The sequence below is a fragment of the Salvia hispanica genome, chromosome 3 (assembly GCF_029641045.1).
Source record: "Salvia hispanica isolate PSC_SH4W2 chromosome 3, Shi_PSC_v1, whole genome shotgun sequence".
NCBI classification, from domain to species: Eukaryota; Viridiplantae; Streptophyta; class Magnoliopsida; order Lamiales; family Lamiaceae; genus Salvia; species Salvia hispanica.
In genome coordinates this window covers 6,318,838-6,339,174 of record NC_142694.1, presented here as the reverse complement: position 1 = coordinate 6,339,174, position 20,337 = coordinate 6,318,838, and the positions used below count along the sequence as shown (strand labels likewise).

General features: G+C 36.3%; 2 protein-coding genes across 4 annotated transcripts; one reads left to right on the top strand and one right to left on the bottom strand.

Annotated features, from left to right (window-relative positions):
• Nucleotides 1–585: 585 nt before the first annotated feature.
• HY2 (phytochromobilin:ferredoxin oxidoreductase, chloroplast / phytochromobilin synthase (HY2)) lies at nt 586–4,513 on the bottom strand. Its single transcript, XM_048116623.2, has 8 exons — nt 4,229–4,513; nt 3,608–3,727; nt 2,709–2,803; nt 2,186–2,279; nt 1,952–2,083; nt 1,746–1,850; nt 1,253–1,303; nt 586–1,138 (listed from the first exon to the last, which is right to left on the bottom strand). The coding sequence occupies exons 1-8, from the start codon at nt 4,466–4,468 to the stop codon at nt 953–955; spliced, it is 1,023 nt and encodes a 340-aa protein (XP_047972580.2). The 5' UTR covers nt 4,469–4,513; the 3' UTR covers nt 586–952.
• Nucleotides 4,514–5,560: 1,047 nt separating this feature from the next.
• Nucleotides 5,561–19,908, top strand: CHR5 (chromatin remodeling 5). 3 transcript variants are annotated; one of them, XM_089067143.1, is made up of 30 exons: nt 5,561–6,005; nt 6,337–7,103; nt 7,221–7,285; nt 7,974–8,420; nt 8,802–9,023; nt 9,163–9,246; nt 9,779–9,942; nt 10,131–10,182; nt 11,315–11,378; nt 11,645–11,738; nt 11,854–11,941; nt 12,019–12,153; nt 12,818–13,009; nt 13,094–13,161; nt 13,613–13,706; nt 13,840–13,964; nt 14,058–14,121; nt 14,648–14,860; nt 15,332–15,574; nt 15,665–15,775; nt 15,987–16,073; nt 16,160–16,342; nt 16,476–16,556; nt 16,638–16,871; nt 17,488–17,643; nt 17,731–17,908; nt 18,088–18,269; nt 18,426–18,770; nt 18,858–18,951; nt 19,119–19,908. In XM_089067143.1, exons 2-30 carry the CDS (start codon nt 6,443–6,445, stop codon nt 19,445–19,447), a joined length of 5,055 nt encoding a protein of 1,684 aa, XP_088923269.1. In that variant the 5' UTR covers nt 5,561–6,005; nt 6,337–6,442; the 3' UTR covers nt 19,448–19,908. The 3 variants fall into 3 exon arrangements, with proteins under 3 accessions (XP_088923269.1, XP_047972579.2, XP_047972578.2); XM_048116622.2 differs by having other exon boundaries at nt 7,218–7,285; nt 8,805–9,023; XM_048116621.2 differs by having other exon boundaries at nt 7,218–7,285.
• Nucleotides 19,909–20,337: the final 429 nt, after the last annotated feature.

The following is a 20,337-nucleotide window of genomic DNA, read 5'->3' as shown; positions in this document are numbered from 1 at the left end:
CCTATTCTCTCGCCGAAAACGCGCTGCCCGATTCCAATAGTTCGGCTAGCCGCTATTGAAGATGCTCTAATGTACTTGCTAATCTTATCCGGTGAATATCAATACAAGCTTACTGAGATATTACTATAAGAATAACTTTGCAAACTGAAATAATAAGTTAAAATTAATCATTTTTTATCCTCTAGAAATCATTTTAAAACTTTGAACTCTAAATTATTTTTTCACAAAATATATAAATTAATTTTATAATCCATTGAGTATTTTTAGGATATGTCATAACTACCTTAAATACGATTAACTATCATAACGTTTTCTAATTAAATTAATTAAACAAAATTCCACGTGGCAAGATTAAAATAATTATATCAACTAATTTAATAGATAGTCATTAATCTTAATTATAATGTACATCTTGCTTATCATTTGAATCAAATATCTAGACTATTTTACTTTTTCCAAATATAATCATATTGGTTGCACGACTATTTAATAGAAGGACTATAGGAGTACATTTTTAACTTTTATCAAATAAAATGACATAGGTTACACGTGCAAAGAACTCTCTTCTGCTAAGTCTTACAGAAAAGAGAGAAGTGAGAGCTTTTACATATCTTGCCATAAAATTCCAACATTATACACTTCATAATAAGAGACCAAGATTTCTCTTGCCCTATTGATATTACAAAAATGTGGCATGATCATCTCTATGAAGATATGTAAATGATTAGATTAAGTCATACACGAGCCGTGAACGCGTTTATGATACAGAAAAAAAACGTGGAAGACGAGGCTGATCTACACAAGTAGGAGAGGAGAAAACAAAGTGCAGCTCAGTTGGTAAGATGTCTTGAGGGTTCAAGTCACGACTCACCACGGAGGGGGAAATGGAGAACCATTATTGGTCCTCCTTTATGTACAAGGAAGCTAAAAGTAGTGTGATACGGAATGCTCACTAGCTTAAACCGTCACCAATGAACTCACCTCGTGTATCCCATGGTCGACTCTGGAATGATTTCCCGATCATACTGCGCTTCTGATTGACAGTCCCATCATCGCATTTGTACTCAGGGAAGTAATCAATGAATGTTCTGCTACCCAGTTCATCAACTCCAGAGAAGAGGAAACTCTTAATTATTTCCTATAGAAAAATCAAAGGGTGAACTAGACGGACAAATTTCATCTTGTGAAAAGATGAAGTGTTCTGAATTATCGATTTAATAGACATTTTGAAGCTTAATCACAAGATATTTACCTTTGCATGAGTCTCTCCAACTAATTTTCTCAGAACTTGATGGCCGGGATCCTGTATGTACGAGTTTTCAATTTTTCATCAGAAACTTTCAAAGTCGAAAAGGCTCGGCTTGCAGTGTTATGAGTTCTTCGACAAGACACAGCATTGATCTTAGAGGCTTAAACCCAATAAAGACGCCATATTCCCTATCACGCATACTAGAAATATTCAAGCTACATGTCATTTTCTGGTTATATCAACAAAGAGAACGCCTTGGATTTGGGTTTTTGGATTATTGATAAGAAATTCAAATCATTGCAAATAAGATCACTCTTCTTTACCAGGATTATCTTAACATGGATGACATGGAATTAATGTATACGAAACTTTAATGATACGTGATTTACTTTTTATCTATGAAGATGAATCTGCAAACTGGTCCATCACGATCACACACAGTTTTTCCGAGCCCAGATAATGTGGAAATAAAAGAACATAAAACAGCTTGACCTACCTTTTCAGCTCTCCAGGTGAGGTACTTGTGTTGTGCTTCGAGATTGACCATAATCCGAGAAGCATCAGTTTCCCCCGATGCCCGGTCCATCAGTTCAAGCCATGACTGCAGATAAAAGGTCGGAGGGCAACACAAATGCAGGTCTGAGGTTTTCTCGTTTACAGTCGTAAGAAAAGAAAAGAATTATTTGCATCTACGGAACCTACCTTGAGATAATCCACGAAAGCAGAATATAACAGATGATGCTTATGCTCGCTGGCAGGGAACTTGGTCCATATTACAATTGGCGAGAAGAATTTCATGGATTCAGCAGTAATCCTTCCTCCCCACGGTAATAGCTGCATGATATCCATGTCAAATCACCATTTACGTAGTTTTAGAAGATGGAAGGCACGTCTCGGGAGATACATTTTTGTGCTGAGTACTAAAACTCTGTTTACCTCTCCATACTTGAGGCCAAGAGGAATCAAGTGTGTATAATACTTTTTCTTGTAATCCTGTTGACTAATGACGTCGTGCAAGGGATTGAGGTCCCTGAAAATGTCACGAAATTATTGCTTAGTAACCAAAAGTTAAATGATCAAAACCAGAATGATGCTAGAAAATGAAATTAATACCTTTGACTCATTCTTCTAATAAAGGTTATGTAATGGTTTACTGAGCAGATTTCTAGTTAAGAACATAGATATTTCCTCGAGTTTTATTGACGATTCTTTTTTCTTATGCGGTATGTTTAAGTCAGTAGCAATTTTATCTTTCTACTACTAGTCCACAGTACAAGATTCAACAAATTTACATGATTTAGCTAATCGTAAGAAGGAGGAAGTGATGGAAAGAAAATCCATATATACTTTATGACTATACTGTTCAAATATATGAAGGTTATAAGTACCCATTTCATTTCACAACCCAAATAAAGGAAATGCAACTTTGTTCATTTAGAAGGGAAAGAAGGTGGCATACAATACAACAATGTTGATGGCTGAAGTTGTAAAGAAGTTGGCACAAAAGATCGGAAGATCAAATTCTGCTCTCGGAAAGATGGCAAAATCCAAAACCTGCATACAATGAATGTGAAGAGGAGTTAGTGCAACGGGAGCAAGAAAGTGTGCCCCCACTATGGATGCAAGATACTTAACAAAAATGATTCATCGGGTTTCCATCATTTTTAAACGTGAACTAACAAATCTTGTATTTTCAGCAAAATGTTGGTTTCAGTGACACAATGAGTAATTAGTAAAAAGTTAGATGTGTAAGATGCACAGAGATAATAGTAGAAATAGCGACAAAGTGAGGAACGAAGAAAAGCAATCTTAAACAGCTAGTATATAAGACCAGAAAAAAATAGACCAAAAAAATGACAAACAATTGATATGATTGAAGTGGAGTAGTTCGCTAAAACCTTGAAAGGGATGTACTGAGAGCTTTACGTTATATAGAAATTGAATCACATCAAATCAGTAGTAAGAAACACAATCGGAATCTAAATATGAAAACAGATATAGTGGAACACTTGAGAAATTAGAGAACAGATCCTATTTATTAGTTACGATACTCGTTGTTATCTGGAAACCAAGACTGTTTGCCTATGTTAACCACTCACAACTTCCTAGCAAAGAGCAAGAAAACTTAAACTGAAAGCTCATAACAAAAAATCACAATATTCTGGCGTAAATACAATGAAAACGAAAACATGACATAAATGTATAAATGAAATATCACAGCCCACATTCCAATAGGATTTCTGTGAGGCCGAGGAGGCAACTCGTTTTGCAAGCCATTGGATAAGTTTGTTGGTCGTGAATAGCCAAAAGCACCACATTCTTACACGAGAGACTTCATGTTTCAAGCATAATACTAACCTGCATTCCATCACTCCCTTCTATGGACAAACTTCGAAGTAGCCTAATCTTTGGTGATTCGAAAGACTGCACTTGGAGTTGTGTTCTCCCATCCATGGCAGACAAGCTACCAAATCTTTCCTGCAAAAGATTGATGCATGATACGAGTGCAACCACCGTACATGTGTGCTCTATGTAAAGTGCTCAAAACAATTTCACATGCTCAAATTTCCTACACACGTGCTTAATGAACTGATTAATTCTGAACTTGTTCGACCGTTATTCTTCAAACACTCAATCCTATATTTAGGGCGAGCACTACCGAACAAAAACAAAGATCTTCGCAACTATGTTTAGTAAGTCTACCATCACTCAAAGTAGACGTCTCCGAAAAGCAGCATCTTAGCCATTAGCAGTCCCCAAATTTTGATACATAACCTCCACAAAAATCACACACTCTAGCAAAACACACACATATAAATCCACCCAAATCCAAACCACACACACACTATGCTTGAATGTGGAGAGCAGAAGCTAAACACATACTTCAAACCAGCAAAAACAAATTAAAAATTCAATCTTTTTCATAAACCCCAAAAACCCAATAGAATCACAAGCACCACAATAAGTGGAAACAGTTACCTGCAATGCAGAGGGAGCTAGGTGGGTGTGTTTTCTGGTTTCTTCCAAAGCAAATTGCACAAATTTCTGGTAAGTGAGAGAAGTTGCTTCAGCCATTGCTGGCCTCATCCTAGCACTGACACTTAACCATTTTCTGCTGCCAAGATTCGTGGGAAATGAATTTGTAGGTTGAAATGAGGGATTATTGCTGACAGTTGAGATCATTCTGAATGAGGAAAGACTGTACGGGGTTGATACCATTTGATGAAGATGCAATGGAGTTTAACTTACTTGTTTGGGGAAGTAGAGATTGACTGTACGAATAGAATCTATCAAAAAGCGGAACTACGACTTGTCGGTTTTGGAGAAACGCATGCGACTTCAGTATAAAAGAACAAGCACTTTTGGTACTTGATTAGAATCTAACGAACTTCTCCTAATCCAAAATATTTGATTTTTGAGACAAGGCCCTTTTTATCAAATTTAAAAGCACAATAATGAAATTCGAAAATAGCATAATTTAAATTTCTAAAATTTTAGTATTAATGAAGATAAAATAAATTTCGACATTATCTTCAGGGATTGACCTTGAATTCTATAGTTGATGTAATTGTTTTGGTGTTGTATTTATATATTACAAAAATTTAACTATAATAATATAAATTCCAAATGTTTAAAGAGAAAAAAAAAATAAAACTGAGTTGTGATGTGGTTTTCCACCCCGCAATGCAGTTGTTGCCAAGGTCGGGCCACAAATGGCACTCAATCTCACACCTTTGCTAGGTACGTCTCTAGACTCTCTACCAATGCTACGAGACTGGAGCGCACAACCATTTTTCGCAGTCTAGTCCCATCTAGCATACACGTTGTTGGTGCTCTTGCAAATACAATTTGAAGTTTTGTTCTTATATAACAAATGATATGACCTGATCATTGGTACTAATGACTTGGTGAGGAGAATATATGCTAGAAGGTTCTTGAACATGGTTCTGATCGAATGGAGCGTGATCCAATCGATTCAACCAAACAACGTAATGAGTATAAGGGCTAGATCAAGTTGAAAGAAATTGACAGTATATAATACAACATAGCAAACGTTGCTACTAGACGTGATTCGATGTTCTAAAAGACAAACATTGAGATAAGGTCAGTTTTGAGACTTCTTTATCACATTAACGGAAAAAAATTGAAGACGGAGTATAAAGACTATAAAGTTTGGCCATGACTAAAAAATAATGGTTGCCCTAAATCAAGTAGTACCTCATCCTCCAATGATGGTACATCCATCTATAAAATACAATATCAAAAATTGGTTTTGTATATAAATAAGTTACGCTTAAGGAAAAAAATAACCTCTCACAAATCCAAATTTTCAGCCTCTTTCTCTCGTAAAACTCCCAAATACTCATACGCACATCCCTTCTCTCTATTTCTCTATTTCTTTTTCTTTTTTATTTTTCATTCCCCTCTCTGCATCATCGGACAATAACACTGGTACAATAAATCCAATCGAGGTTTCCGATTCGTCGAATTTGCTCTCCTTCAAACTCTCTTCACCCTGCGCGATAGTAAATTAGCGGTTTTTATCAACTCGACCGGGATTTTTCTGCACAAAAAGCCCCTGAAAACGGTGTCGTTTTTGAAATCTATATTTCCCGCCGCCGCCGGCTTGACTGAGGCAGCCGTAGCCGGTGAATCGGGGGTTTAGGCCTCCCACATCCACTGTATTTACGAAAATACCCTTGACCCGAATTTCTTGATTTTTTCCCCTCCGGCTTTGCTCTCTGTCTGCGCAAAGGTTTGTTTCCTGAAAAACAATCGGCTTCTGTAGCAACCAATTGTCCGATTATCGGTTTGATTAGGGTTTTCTTCAATGTGAATTTAGGGTTTTCTAGAAATATTACTGAATAAAAGGGGCGATTGTGGACTTCATCTAGTTTACTCGAGTACCCTGAGTGCTGAGTAACCGATCCATATGCTTTACACAAAAAAGTTGTTCACTTATTGAAACTAATTCAATGCTCATATACAATATAGGGAAACAATTTTCTGAATGTGAGAAGTGTTTATTATCAATTTGAGTTGGTCTAACTTCTTTCCTGATTAATTTACCTGTATGCTTGTGGCAGAGACTTTTGGAGGGAGCTGTGGTTGGAAATATTCATTGTTTTTTCGCCTGGTTGTTACTTTTTCTTATTTTGGACTCCATGATTACTTCAACGTGAAGAACATAACATGGCGTTTTCCAGAAATTCTTCAGATGAAGCAGTGGACCAGATTGCATTGAATGAGAGAAGTCATTTGCACCAGCTGGACATTGATAGCAGTAGGCTTAAGGACAATGCTATGACCAATAATGAAGAAATGACAGATCTTACACCTGATAAAAATGGGGGTGAAGATACTAGAAGTAATCTAAGGGTAGGACATGACCAGCCTCCTGCTAGGGGATCGGCTGTGGGGGGTAAGTGGGGTTCATCTTTTTGGAAGGACTACCCACCGGCGAGGACATCCCATGGGCCATCAGAGTCAGGGGAGGAGTCAAAGAGTGGGTCAGAGTATAAAGGCTCTGAAGTTGAGGAGGAGTCTGATGGATTAGAGGATAGAATGGAGTCAGAATATGATGACATTACACATAAAGATTTGACGGGGAAAGGGCATCAGACTGTTCCGGTTGATGAGATGTTGTCTGATGAGTACTATGAGCAAGATGGTGATGATCCACCAACCGAGGCTGTGAACCATTATAGGACAGCAAACCACTCACTTGGGTATAGTTCGAAGCCAACATCTCGGCCTGCTCCCAGCAATATTTCGAGGAAATTGAAGGGGTCGAAAGCCAACAAATACAGTGATGAAGATGCAGATTATGAAGAAGATGACGACGACGAAGATGGTGAATTTAATTTTATCATTTCAGTATTGTTCGACCAGCTCAAATTTGTCATGTTTCCTATACCTTTGTTCTGCAATCTCATCTTGTATAAATACTTCCTTTTTGTGGTTGTAGAAGACGACCCTGATGATGCTGACTTCAATCCTGATTATGGGGCAAGAAGCAGGGAGAATCAGATCAAGGTTTTTCTTTTATTTTCTTCCTTGCCTTTTTTCTAATAATCCACTGTAGCGTTCATTGCAAAATTTAGTGGCTTATTCAGATCGTCATCCGCATAAAAAATTGGATTGGTTTATGTGGATTGCAGTTACCAACGTCTAGGGTTTGATTCACTGGTGTCTTTCACTGTTGATTCCTAGAGCTGTGATTTATTTTCCTAATTTCTGCTTATTTGAATCTGACTGTATGCGGAGGCATTCAAATTATTGAACTTCTCTGAAAGGCCGAGTTTCAATGTGTTTATTCATGCACTAAGGAAGTTTGAAATTTTAGAGTGCACGTGTTAGCAGATTTAAGATATGACATCGTCATTGTGGAAAAGGTTGGTGTGTAATGAAAATTGTGGTTATTAAAACGTAGGGCACTGTTCATTGGTTGTTACTTTTTTTTTGTTTTCTAATGGAGATAATTTTGCAAAATGTCAGATAATTTTTTAATTTTTTTTGTGAAGTCATATCTTTAGTTGTTAAGAAGCACATTTATATGTAAAGATATTTGTGTAAGAAGATCGTCTGAATTTAGTAGTAATGTTTTATCCATTTTTTTGTTCTGTTTTGTTTTGATGTTCATCTTTTTAGAGTACAGTGGAAGTGGTATGGTTTTACAATATGCAGTGTGAACTCAGTGGATTAGCTTTTTGTCAATGTGCAGGATGAAGATGAAGGTTGGGATGCTGAAGAATCTGATGAGGATGATAATATTGATGATGAGGATGATTTGGATGTCTCGGATGAAGATGATCCATACTTTAAGAAAAGTAGGGCAAAACAACCAAGTAAAAGTGGTCGTAATTTGAAGTCTACCCGAGAATTTAAGTCAATTGCATCATCCACTCGGAGAAAGAAAGGTAGAGCTTCATTTGAGGATGATGACGAAGATTCTTCTGCTGATGACTCAGAAAATATCAGTGATGAAGATTTTAGAAGTTCAAGGAGAGGTGCACAAGCGCATAGAAAGAATGGTGGTCGATCTGTTGCTGTTAATGATTCTAGTAGGAGAAATGAACCGCGAACATCAGGTCGTTCAGTTCGTAAAATATCATATGTTGAGAGTGATGGAAGTGAAGATATTGATGACATAAAGAAAAAGAATCAAAAGGTCTGTTTGTTTCCTTGCATTATTATTTATGCTCTAGCATGTAGACGGGATTGCTGTATTCATCCATTCCCTGGCTTTCTCTTCTTTTTTTTTTGGTGGGTATGGCTTTTTATTCTTTATGTTTGATAAGCAGTTCATGGTTTAAACTTTCAGAAACTTTAATCATTGTCAACTACAGTAATTAAATATGCATATCATGCATTGTCTGTTATAGTCATATTATTAGTTCATTCTGATTTAGTCAGTGGGTGTTTGCAGTTCATTGATGCTTTCCTTTCAATGGCTTCATTGTCACTCTTTTCTTTCACATCTTATGGAAAGTCTTGCACTGTTTAGTTAAGCTTTTCTTGATCTTGAGTTGTTCGCTAATTTTTTTTCAAGAAGGAGGAAGAAGAAGATGCCGATGCGATTGAGAAGGTATTATGGCATCAACGAAGGGGCACAGCTGAAGAAGCACTGAGGAATAATAAATCAACAGACCCAGTTCTTTTGAGCTATTTGTTTGATTCTGAACTGGATTGGAATGATATGGAATTTCTGATAAAGTGGAAAGGCCAATCACATTTACATTGTCAATGGAAATCATTTTCTGAGTTGCAGAATGTAAGTTCTATGAACATCAATCAATTCCTAGTGTAGAAAATGGAGATGACTTTATGTGTCTTTGCTTACAGATTGATAAGGATAATCTGTATTATTCTACAATATTAGAAGGAAATTAATGTTTGCTGTGATTTTTCAGCTCAGTGGTTTTAAGAAGGTTTTGAATTATACCAAAAAAGTAATGGAAGATGTGAAGTACCGGAGGATGGTATCCCGGGAGGAGGTAATCTGAAGATTAATTTTGTGGAGAACTTTTTATTTCTTTGCTTAATTTTGATCTTTTCGATGATAAGCTGTTCACAATGCTTATCTCTTTGGCTGTATGTGGATCTGCATCTTGTAGTGGAGTAATAGAACTGTCTCCTGACTTTAGACTTGAATGTAGCTGGGCAGCCTTATGCTTAATCTGTTCTATAACTGTATACCATACTTATTTTTTTTTCATTATCACACAGTTGTCTTCCATGTGGGTAATAATATAGTTGTTTGTTCTTTATTGTCATTATAAAGCTATAAATATAGCTGGGAATTGTGGACTTTGTAGAGCTTAAGCTAATAGTAGTGCTGATAATTAACCCTTTTTTATCATCTATATGCAAGTGAGTTGAACTCAAAGATGGTTGTTGTGCCTATGGTGTCTGCTTTTCCTGCTCTCACCTCACTCCTCCCCCCATCTCTCTTTCTCGATTTTAATTGTTGAGGCCTCGATTGGATTATTTTATTCTCTCACTCTCACTTCGTCACATGTGTATTAGATTGAAGTAAATGATGTCAGCAAGGAGATGGACCTGGATATCATCAAACAAAACAGTCAGGTGGAGAGAGTAATAGCGGAGCGAGTTGTTAAAGATGGTTCAGGTGAAGTAGTTTCAGAATATTTGGTCAAGTGGCAGGGACTGTCTTATGCTGAAGCTACTTGGTAATGGGAATTGAATCTATTGCTTTACATATGTTTTTGTTGCTACTGTTTTGCTATTCGATGTGGTTAACCTGTCCAGATATTTGGCTTATTGTATTATTTCATGGTGCCTAATGTTGAATCGGAAGCGGAGCCCAATTTCATGTCATGGTTTCTTATTTTAAGGTCTATTTCTTGTTGTTTTGTAGGGAAAAGGACATAGATATTTCATTTGCTCAAGATGCTATCGATGAGTACAAGGTATCGGTTTTATGACTCGTGCTCTAGCCCAATGGATGCTTGATGATTTTCATGGCACTTACTCTGTTGTTTTTTCTTTGCATTCCCATATATCAACTAGTCTCTCAGTTGTTATTCACTTTTTCAGGAGACTTTATTTTATTTTGGAATGTTGACTTGTTAGAGTTACGTTCTTTTCTATGTATGTGGTATCAGGTCATGCGGACACTTCTTTGAACATGAGATGATAATATAACATAGTTACTGTAGCCTGTTCAGTTAATGAAGCATTAAGCAATATGACTAGAATACCATACTCACTGGCTTAGAAAAACGAATATCTTGCTTATGCTCTTTGTACTTTTATCGTCATTGTCAGCTTTTGCTCTTGCATAATAGACTGGAGGTTGGAAGTGTCAAAAAAAGAAAATGAAAGCAAGGAGCAAAAACCAGAAAAGTATATTAAATTACCATGGGAAAAACTTAAAAAATAAATAAAATGGAAGCGAGTAATATACTCAAATATGGGTCAAGTAAATTATTTGACCAGAACAATTATATAATTACTTTTATACACTCAATTACTCGACCAGAAAAGGACATGAGTTCCAATTCATGGTATGTATTATTGTTGGTTGTTTATCGAAGTATCCTTCTCTCACACTGTGCATCCTTTGCACATAATTTTTTCTGGTAATGAGTTCTTTACGCAATGGTGGATTTGTATTAAGTGATATGGATTGGCTACTTTTAGATGGTGGATTTAAGCTGGGCTTGATTTTTCCAGTTAAAAGAGTTTCCCAATAACAGGGAGTGTGAGAATGCTTGCGATTTGCGAAGCATTTACTTGATAAGGGATGATGATTCCCAGAACTTGATTTTTGGATGTATCGTGCTCTCTACTTGAGGGATGGGATGTTTCTTATAATATTGATTACAACCGGAATGTAGGAGTTAAGATGCTTATACTGATATGGGCAACTAAGGTGGTTAAGTGTTTTGTGTGCAGCATGAAATTCTTTCATTGCTCTCAAAGTTCGACCTAAAGTTTTCTTATTTCTTCCTTCACAAGTTTTACTTACTAATGTGATCATGATTTGTTTCTACCTGGCTTGGCCTATGTTTGTTGATTTTGACCGCTCTATGATTGTAGTCTCGAGAGGCTGCATCAATGGTTCAAGGGAAGACTGTTGATTTTCAGCGCAAGAAAATCAAAGGTCAGTAACTCATCATAGATGTCCTCAAGTATGTCTAAATATCTGCATTTGCGTAGTCCTTATACGTATTTATTATTTATGTCATTTAGTTATTAGATTCCTAGAACTTATATGCATTATATAAAAATCTTAGATTGAAATGGGGGCATAACTCCACTCCTTACTTTTTCTTTTCTTTACCTGGCTCTGTATGCCTTCTAATTACTCTTATAAGTTAAAATGAAGTTAAATATTAGTGCAATAAAAGACTGCTTTCACCCCCTCAGGAAGTCTCAGGAAGCTTGATGAGCAGCCTGAGTGGCTGAAAGGTGGCAAACTTCGAGACTATCAGCTTGAAGGCCTGAACTTTCTAGTGAACAGGTGCGGACGTGGTTCGAAGTGGAATGGATTTATTAAGAAATAATTACCTTCTTAAAACTTTAATCATTTGATTTCTGCGGAGAAGCCGTGCTGATCATACTCTTATGCAGCGCAGCTGGAGAAATGATACCAATGTAATTTTAGCAGATGAAATGGGTCTTGGTAAAACTGTTCAGTCAGTTTCGATGCTTGGTTTTCTGCAGGTAATTAATGTTGCCAGTCATCTCTGGAAGTTTGTTTTGATATCACTGGCACTTCTGATTCATAATCATTTCTGCAGAATTCGCAGCAAATTCAAGGACCATTTCTTGTAGTTGTTCCTCTATCTACCTTGTCTAATTGGGCAAAAGAGTTTAGAAAGTGGTTGCCTGAGATGAATGTTATTATATATGTTGGAACTCGTGCTAGCCGTGAGGTGGGTTAATATATTCTTTTCTTTCACATTTTGAACAATATCGGTAAGTAAAATGCTCATATATGAATAGGTCTTGGAGTTTCATGTTTTTGTATTAGGGTCTTGAAGTTGAACTTTGTATTATCTTGTAATTGATTCCTTGAACATTTATTTGGTTCAGTTATCTCCTTAAACTTTATAATTAGGTCCTATGGCAGGTAGCCATTTGAGATATTGTATGTAACATTACAAAAAGTTTTCAGTTGAATATTTGAAGACTCTAGTGCAACTAAATTCAAAGGTCAGGGCCAGTTGAACTAAATTAAGTTGAAGGAAGTCAAATTAGCCATTTATGTAGTAGTATTCTTTTTCAAATTAAGCATGTGTGCTATTATGTAAAAGTTCATTTCAAGGAACCATGACATTACCATATAGACAAAAAATTGCATATTGTTTGAAAGGATGTGATTATCCTCTGGTAGCCATTCACATCATTCAGATTTATCTCTATCTTTACTTCTTTAGTATGATGGGGGGCCTTGTTCTCAATAGTTAGTTGGATACTGCTATGAGTGTGAGTGTTAAAAAAAAATTCTAATTGGTTTCTTGCAAGAAGGTTTAATGAATCCCCGTCTTAGTATTGATTTGCTATTTATTCTTTAATAATGTTCTCCATTCAATGCAGGTTTGCCAGCAATATGAGTTTTACAATGACAAAAGAGCAGGCAGGAGTACTAATTTTGATACTCTTTTGACTACATACGAAGTATTATTGAAGGATAAAGCCGTTCTCTCAAAAATTAGGTGGAGCTACCTGATGGTTGATGAAGCACATAGGTTAAAAAACAGCGAGGCCTCTTTATATATGGCATTATCAGTATGTATTTTTTTCCAGTTAATTGTACTGCTGTGTTATACATTTAAGTTTATCGGATTCTAAGCAATTTCTATACATTCTCAGGAATTTAGCACAAAGAACAAGTTGCTAATTACCGGCACTCCCCTGCAAAACAGTGTTGAAGAGCTATGGTGATATATCATTTGCTTTCATTATTATTCTGCTAGATATCCTGATAAGAAATTGATTGTGTTATGATTTTCAAATGCTCATATATTTAATTGGATTTTAACATTCCAGTGGAGTTAATACTCCTTCCACCCCAGGAAAATGTTTTCTGATAGATCTATGAGAAATGATAGTTGCTTCTTAAGTATTAATATTATCTGTTAATCACTTAATTGATGAAACTGATGCTGCTGTACCACCTAGACATCTTTTGGTCGATCAACCTTTAATTCCTTTTATATTTCTTGCTTCTGATATATCTTCCTGACTCAAATTTTGTTTCATTGTTCTCCTAATGCAAAGTTCAAAATTTGGAAGTAGTTCTCAGTATGCTTGAGTCTTTATCTATTATTATGATTTTAGGGTGTGTAGATGCTGTTCAGTGTCTAAATTTATACAAATTGATTATTATAGGGCTTTGCTTCATTTTCTCGATCGTGATAAGTTTAGGAGCAAAGATGACTTTGTTCAAAAGTACAAGAATCTTAGTTCCTTCAATGAAACAGAGGTATCTCTTTGGTCTATTTTTTTCTTGATCAACACCACACATTATCTATCCTTTTTTCAGTATTGATTTTTGGTTTAAATACATTTTTTCATCCTCAAAGGCAGTGTTAAATAATCTTTATAATTTTCTGTAGCTTACGAATCTTCACATGGAATTGAGACCTCACATTCTCCGAAGAGTGATTAAAGATGTGGAGAAGTCTTTACCTCCCAAGATTGAACGCATCCTGAGGGTTGAGATGTCTCCACTTCAGAAACAGTGAGTTTTATTTTAACTGGGACATATTTGCTTGGTTGATCTTCAATAACAGTTCCTCTACTTTTAATTTTTATTTTCAAATGACTTTAATAGGTATTATAAGTGGATTTTGGAACGTAACTTCCAAGATTTGAATAAAGGAGTTCGGGGAAATCAGGTATATATCCGTTGTTTGTTCAAAAATTTGTAGGTTGGTTTTTTCAACTAGCATGTAAGCTCGCAGCTGATTTTGATGGAGCCATTTAGTCGTATGCTTGATTTTTATTCTGCTCTATTATTTTCATTTGGTGCTTCAAGTGCCACAATCTCCTTGCGTTATTCCCTTTGGATTTGTTTCCAGCAAGTAGATCGCATTAATGTATCTGTTGCTCATTGATTGAAGTATACACAAATAGATTGTTTCTCGGCTTGAATGTAGTTCGTTGCTAATCAGGATGAAGCCATTATGTTATTTACCTGCTCTGATTCTGTCAAATTTTCACTTGGTGCTTCAAGTACACATTCTGTTCTCTTTGTATTTGGCTATTTGCTGATTGCTATGTGGAGATGTACCACAAATTGAAGTGTACATACCAGAAAATAGATCTTGTTAATGTGGATATTGATTATTCTGGGAATGTTCTAATCTTGTAAAATACAAGTGAAAAGACTTCTCAATCTCATTTTCAAAAAAAATATTGCAGGTCTCACTTTTGAATATTGTGGTGGAGTTGAAGAAATGCTGTAACCACCCATTTTTGTTTGAGAGTGCTGACCATGGTTATGGCGGGGATACAAACTCCCTAGGTAGCACAAAACTCGAACGTGTTATTTTGAGTAGCGGAAAGCTGGTTATACTGGATAAACTGCTTAATAGATTGCATGAGACCAACCATCGTGTTCTTATATTTTCTCAGGTTTGTAACATTTTACTTTTCGTTGTAGTTGTTTTTGTTTCTGCGCTCTCCTGGTTTTTCTTGGTTATCTTTAGCAGGGGGGGAATAAAATTGCTTGGTAATGTTAGCTTATATGATGCCTTGCATGCACATTCGTTGAGATGTCCTTTTTGATATTTATCATAAACGTTGTAGATGTAAGAAGCCCTGGTGCTCAAGAAGTGATTTTGAAACACATGATAAAAAAAAGTTCTAGAAGTGAGTCGAGTGGCTCAGACTGAAAACTACACTGGTTCATTAAGTTTAAACTGTGTTGTATGCTTTTGCTATCTTGTATTCTTCTGCAGTGTAGAATAGTTTGGTTTCACAATTACCTGGTATCCGTGTCTATTATCTTCATGAACGTTTGACACTTCTGACTTCCTTCAAAGAGCTTGAATTCTTACTTAATTTTCAGCATATTGAATGAACCTCTCTTATATACGTCCACAGATGGTTAGGATGTTGGATATACTTGCCGAGTATCTTTCTCTCAAAGGGTTCCAATACCAAAGACTTGATGGCAGTACAAAGGCTGAGTTACGTCATCAGGCTATGGAACATTTTAATGCCCCGGGGAGCGAGGACTTCTGTTTTCTTCTTTCAACTCGTGCTGGTGGGTTGGGTATCAATCTTGCAACTGCAGACACGGTTATCATATTTGATTCCGACTGGAATCCGCAAAATGACTTACAGGTTCATTGAAGATGATTCATATGGAACACTTTATTACGATTCCTTAAAGTATATATTAACTTACCATGTTTATGGTCTTTTATGTGCAAGGCGATGAGCCGAGCTCATCGAATTGGGCAGCAAGAAGTAGTTAACATTTACCGGTTTGTTACTAGCAAGAGTGTAGAGGAAGATATATTGGAGCGTGCTAAAAAGAAAATGGTATGCTATAATGCCAGGACTTCAGTTATTTTATTAATGTTCATTCTTCAGGATTGCAGTTGCAATAGTAGTTGTTTGCATCTTTATACTTCAATACATAAATATGTATTTGTATCAAAATTATAATTTACATATATAGACCACCAATCTTCATCTGACACTGTTGGCTGGATCTTGTATGAGTTCTCACTAGTTGAAGTTAACCTTTTAGGTTCTGGACCATTTGGTTATTCAAAAACTGAATGCAGAGGGCAAACTGGAGAAAAAAGAAACGAAAAAAGGAACAACCTTTGATAAAGTAAGATTGCTGAAAACTAGTCTTAAGGGGTTGGAGATTATGCTATTCTTATCATGTATGTTTCCTTCATTCTTTTTGACATGCAGAATGAGCTTTCAGCAATTCTGAGGTTTGGGGCTGAAGAACTCTTTAAGGAAGAAAAGAATGATGAGGAAAGCAAGAAAAGGCTTCTTGGTATGGATATTGATGAGATTCTTGAAAGGGCAGAGAAGGTTGAAAACAAAGCAACCGAAGGAGAGGAAGGTCATGAACTGTTGAGTGCATTTAAGGTTAGCATACTCTAATTCTTATTACAGTAAGGTATACATTTTCTTCTATAGCTGTATTATCTTTTTTATGCTCGTGGTCTATTATTTGTAAATATTGCCTTCACGAGCTGAATTATTCTCTCATTTTTTGCAGGTTGCAAATTTCGGCAGTACTGAAGATGATGGAACTTTCTGGAGCCGGATGATAAAGCCAGAAGCTGTTGCACAAGCTGAAGTATGTATTTGACTCTAGATTGAAAGCAATCTTTTGAATGTCTGCTGTCTCTCAAGTTTATTTGGTGTCCTTTTCTCCCAGGATGCTTTAGCTCCTCGAGCAGCACGAAATATTAAAAGTTATGCAGAGGCTATACCATCTGAAAAGACTAATAAGCGGAAAAAGAAAGGAGTTGAAACTCAGGAAAGAATGTCAAAGAGACGAAGGGCAGATTCTGCTTACTCTCCTCCTGTACTTGAAGGTGCTACTGCACAAGTGAGAGGATGGTCATATGGAAATTTACCTAAAAGAGATGCAACTCGCTTTTTTCGCGCGGTAAACCTATTTTCGTTTTTATCTTCTTAATATGTCATTTTAGGATAAAGAGGCTAATGTGCTCACATGAGATGACTAATTAACTGTATTCTGTATCTCATACCTACGTCCTTGTCTCTTTATGTCCTACCAATCAATAGGCAATCATCAAAACTGGAGCTTTCTTATTATTTAGACATTAAAAAACTTAAATTCTTAGGCTAAAGAGATGTTTCAATGGAGGAATAAATTGAGAAAGTAAAAGATAGAAAAGGGAAAACAATAAGGAAAAGGAGGTGGTAAATAGCCAACCCCCCAAAAAGCTAGATTTTTTTCTCCCTTAAATATGTCTGTAAGGCTGAGATTTCAAATACTATAGTTGCTCATTTCCACATGGTTGAGTGCCCCGCGAATTTGTTCTAATTGATAGTGGCTTCAAGCTAAGGGAGTTTATAAAGGCCATTCTCTAGGATTTTATGCCAATTCTTATTTTCATCTTATGGCTTAATCGGGTGAGACATTAATATATTGATAGTGGTTTCCTTTCTGGAATCATCTAAAGCTTGTCAAGTGGTATTTTTTTCTTTTCTTTTCCTCATGATTTTATTGTTTACATCTGTAATGGGATCAAAATTAGGTCAAGAAGTTTGGAAATGATAGTCAGATAAGCTCGATAGCTGCAGAAGTTGGTGGAACGGTTGAAGCTGCTTCAACTGAAGCTCAAATTGAGCTATATGATGCTTTAATTGATGGTTGTAGAGAAGCAATTAAAGGAGAGATTATGGACCCCAAGGTTCGTTTGTTTGTTGTATATGTCATTGTCTGTATATAGTTTTGAACTCTGTTGGATTGCAACTAAATCTTATATTACTCCTTTTAGGGTCCACTCTTAGATTTCTTCGGTGTACCTGTGAAGGCTGATGAAATCTTAGAGCGCGTTGAAGAACTTCAGTCTCTCGCCAAGCGGATCAACCGGTATGAAGATCCTCTGTCGCAATTCAGAGCACTAGCATATCTCAAACCATCCACATGGTCCAAAGGTTGTGGCTGGAACCAGAGTAAGTATAATTGGTTTCGCTTTTATGTGAATCCATTATTCTCCTTTTTCAGATGAATTATCCTTTGCAAACTAATATTTGTGTTTCTTTATGGATGAGCACGTCATATTATCAGACAAATGTTACTTCACTTGTATGTTATGGTTGGTTACATAACTTACTCCCCTTGGTTCTATCAGAGGATGATGCAAGGCTGCTGCTTGGAGTTTACTATCATGGTTTTGGAAATTGGGAAAAGATAAGGTTGGATGCAAGCCTTGGTCTTACAAAAAAGATTGCTCCAGTGGAACTTCAGCATCATGAAACTTTCCTACCCCGAGCCCCACAACTGAAAGAGCGAGCTGCACAACTTTTAGAAATGGTAGGCTGAATGCATTCCTATAAACCAGAAAAGCTTGTGGTGCTCTTTTGATAAATTGAGATGTACTTTTCAGTTCAAGTTATCGTGGATTACGTTTTGCCTATTTTTAAATTGATTCTCTGCAAATCTGTCATCTAACTTCAATCAATGTGCCAGGAAGTCGCAGCTGTTGGTGGAAAGAACTCTAATGTGAAAGTTGGCCGTAAGAATGCAAAAAAGCAGAAAGACGCTCTTACTATATCAGGTGGAAAGGGAAGACAAGGGAAGCCTACTTCTCCTAGAGGGAATATTCAAATGAATAGAAGAAGAGCTCCCAAATCCCAGAAGATGGAGCCTTTAGTTAAAGAGGAAGGTGAAATGTCTGATAATGAGGAAGTTTATGAGCAGTTCAAGGAAGTAAAGTGGAGGGAGTGGTGTGAAGATGTCATGGTAGATGAGGAAAAGACTCTTAAACGTCTCCAAAAGCTGCAGTCTATTAGTGCAGATTTGCCTAAAGATAAGGTATATTTAAGTATCGGCAATCACTTCTCTGTTCCTTAGGTTGTGTTAACGGATTTTAAAATTGTGTTTAATTTGGTAAAATATCAGGTGCTTTCCAAAATTCGGAACTATTTGCAGCTTATCGGTAGGAGGGTTGACCAAATTGTTGCAGAGTATGAGCAGGAGTTGTATAGGCAAGAAAGTATGTGTTTTTGTCTATATGTTTGATCATATTTTCATGATATACCAGTGTTTGCTATAAAGGAGAAAAAAGTAGGCAAAAGAAAATTAATGGAGGGATGAACACTCACTTTTTATTATTGACCTTTTAGGCAAAATGGTTTATATTTATATTTTCCTTTTTTGCAGGAATGACCACTAGATTGTGGAATTATGTATCTACGTTTTCAAACTTGTCTGGTGAGAGACTTCAGCAAATTTATGCTAAACTTAAACAGGAGCAAGGTGTAGGACCGTCGGCTACTGGGCACAGGGATCTTGATGTGGAGAAATTCGAAGCTTGGAAACGAAAAAAAAGAGCTGAAGCCGATCCTTCTCATATTCAGCATCCATACCAAAGACCTCCTCCAAATAATGGGACCTGGTTACCCGATCCCAGCTCTTCTGGGATTCTAGGGCCGCCACCATCTGAGAGCGGCAGACAGTTACGTAATGGGAGGCCTTACCGGATGCAGTAATAAACACACGGTTTCTCAACTGATATAAAGTAGCTGCTCGACATTTTTTTTACCGTGGCCAAAGATCGCTGCTTGCTTTGAGATGACGAGTCGCCAATTTTGCCCTGTCCAATTCGGTGTTATTGTTGATCTGAAGCTGCCCAGAATACCAGACTGCATCTGCTGAAACAGATGATGAAGAAGAATCAGTATCAGCAGATGTTTGGGAGAGGCTGAGATGAAAGATGCATAAACTTGGGAAATCCTCTGAAAATACATTCTTTTTTGCTCTTGGTTTCTTTTATAAATTAATTTAGTTTCAATTTTCTTTAGGTATATAGAGGATAGTTGAAAGGATGCGCTTATATCCTTTATGATATCGACGCCGAAAGACAATTTTTTGTATGTATAATGGCTTTATAAAATGTAAATGACACAATTTTGCTGACGAGACTTAGAAAAGTTATAAATGCAATTGCCAATGCTCTTGTGTATTTTACTTGTAGTCATTCAGTGTGTTAAAAGTTGGTAAATTTCAGGTGATATCTCTTGTAGTTCATCAAATTCTAGTAGTAGTTGATTTGATATGTTTATGATGCTTTTTTTGGTGTATTTTACAAGGGATGAAGCCCTCTAATTTAGTTAATGTGCTCGATTTGTATTCCATAAGCAAAATTAAGTATCTTAAATGATAATTAATTGAGATTAATACTTGAATCTCAAAATTTGGACAATTGTAGCACATATACAGCACCTAATATAGTTGTAATGTTTGTAAATTTTAAATAAAAATGACCATGTGATCAAAGTCTGAGCTATAAGTTAAAAATAATCCTTTTATTTTAGGATCTATGAATAGTAGATTATGCACCTAAAGGAATACTTTGTATGTGCTAGATTACAAAAGGCCT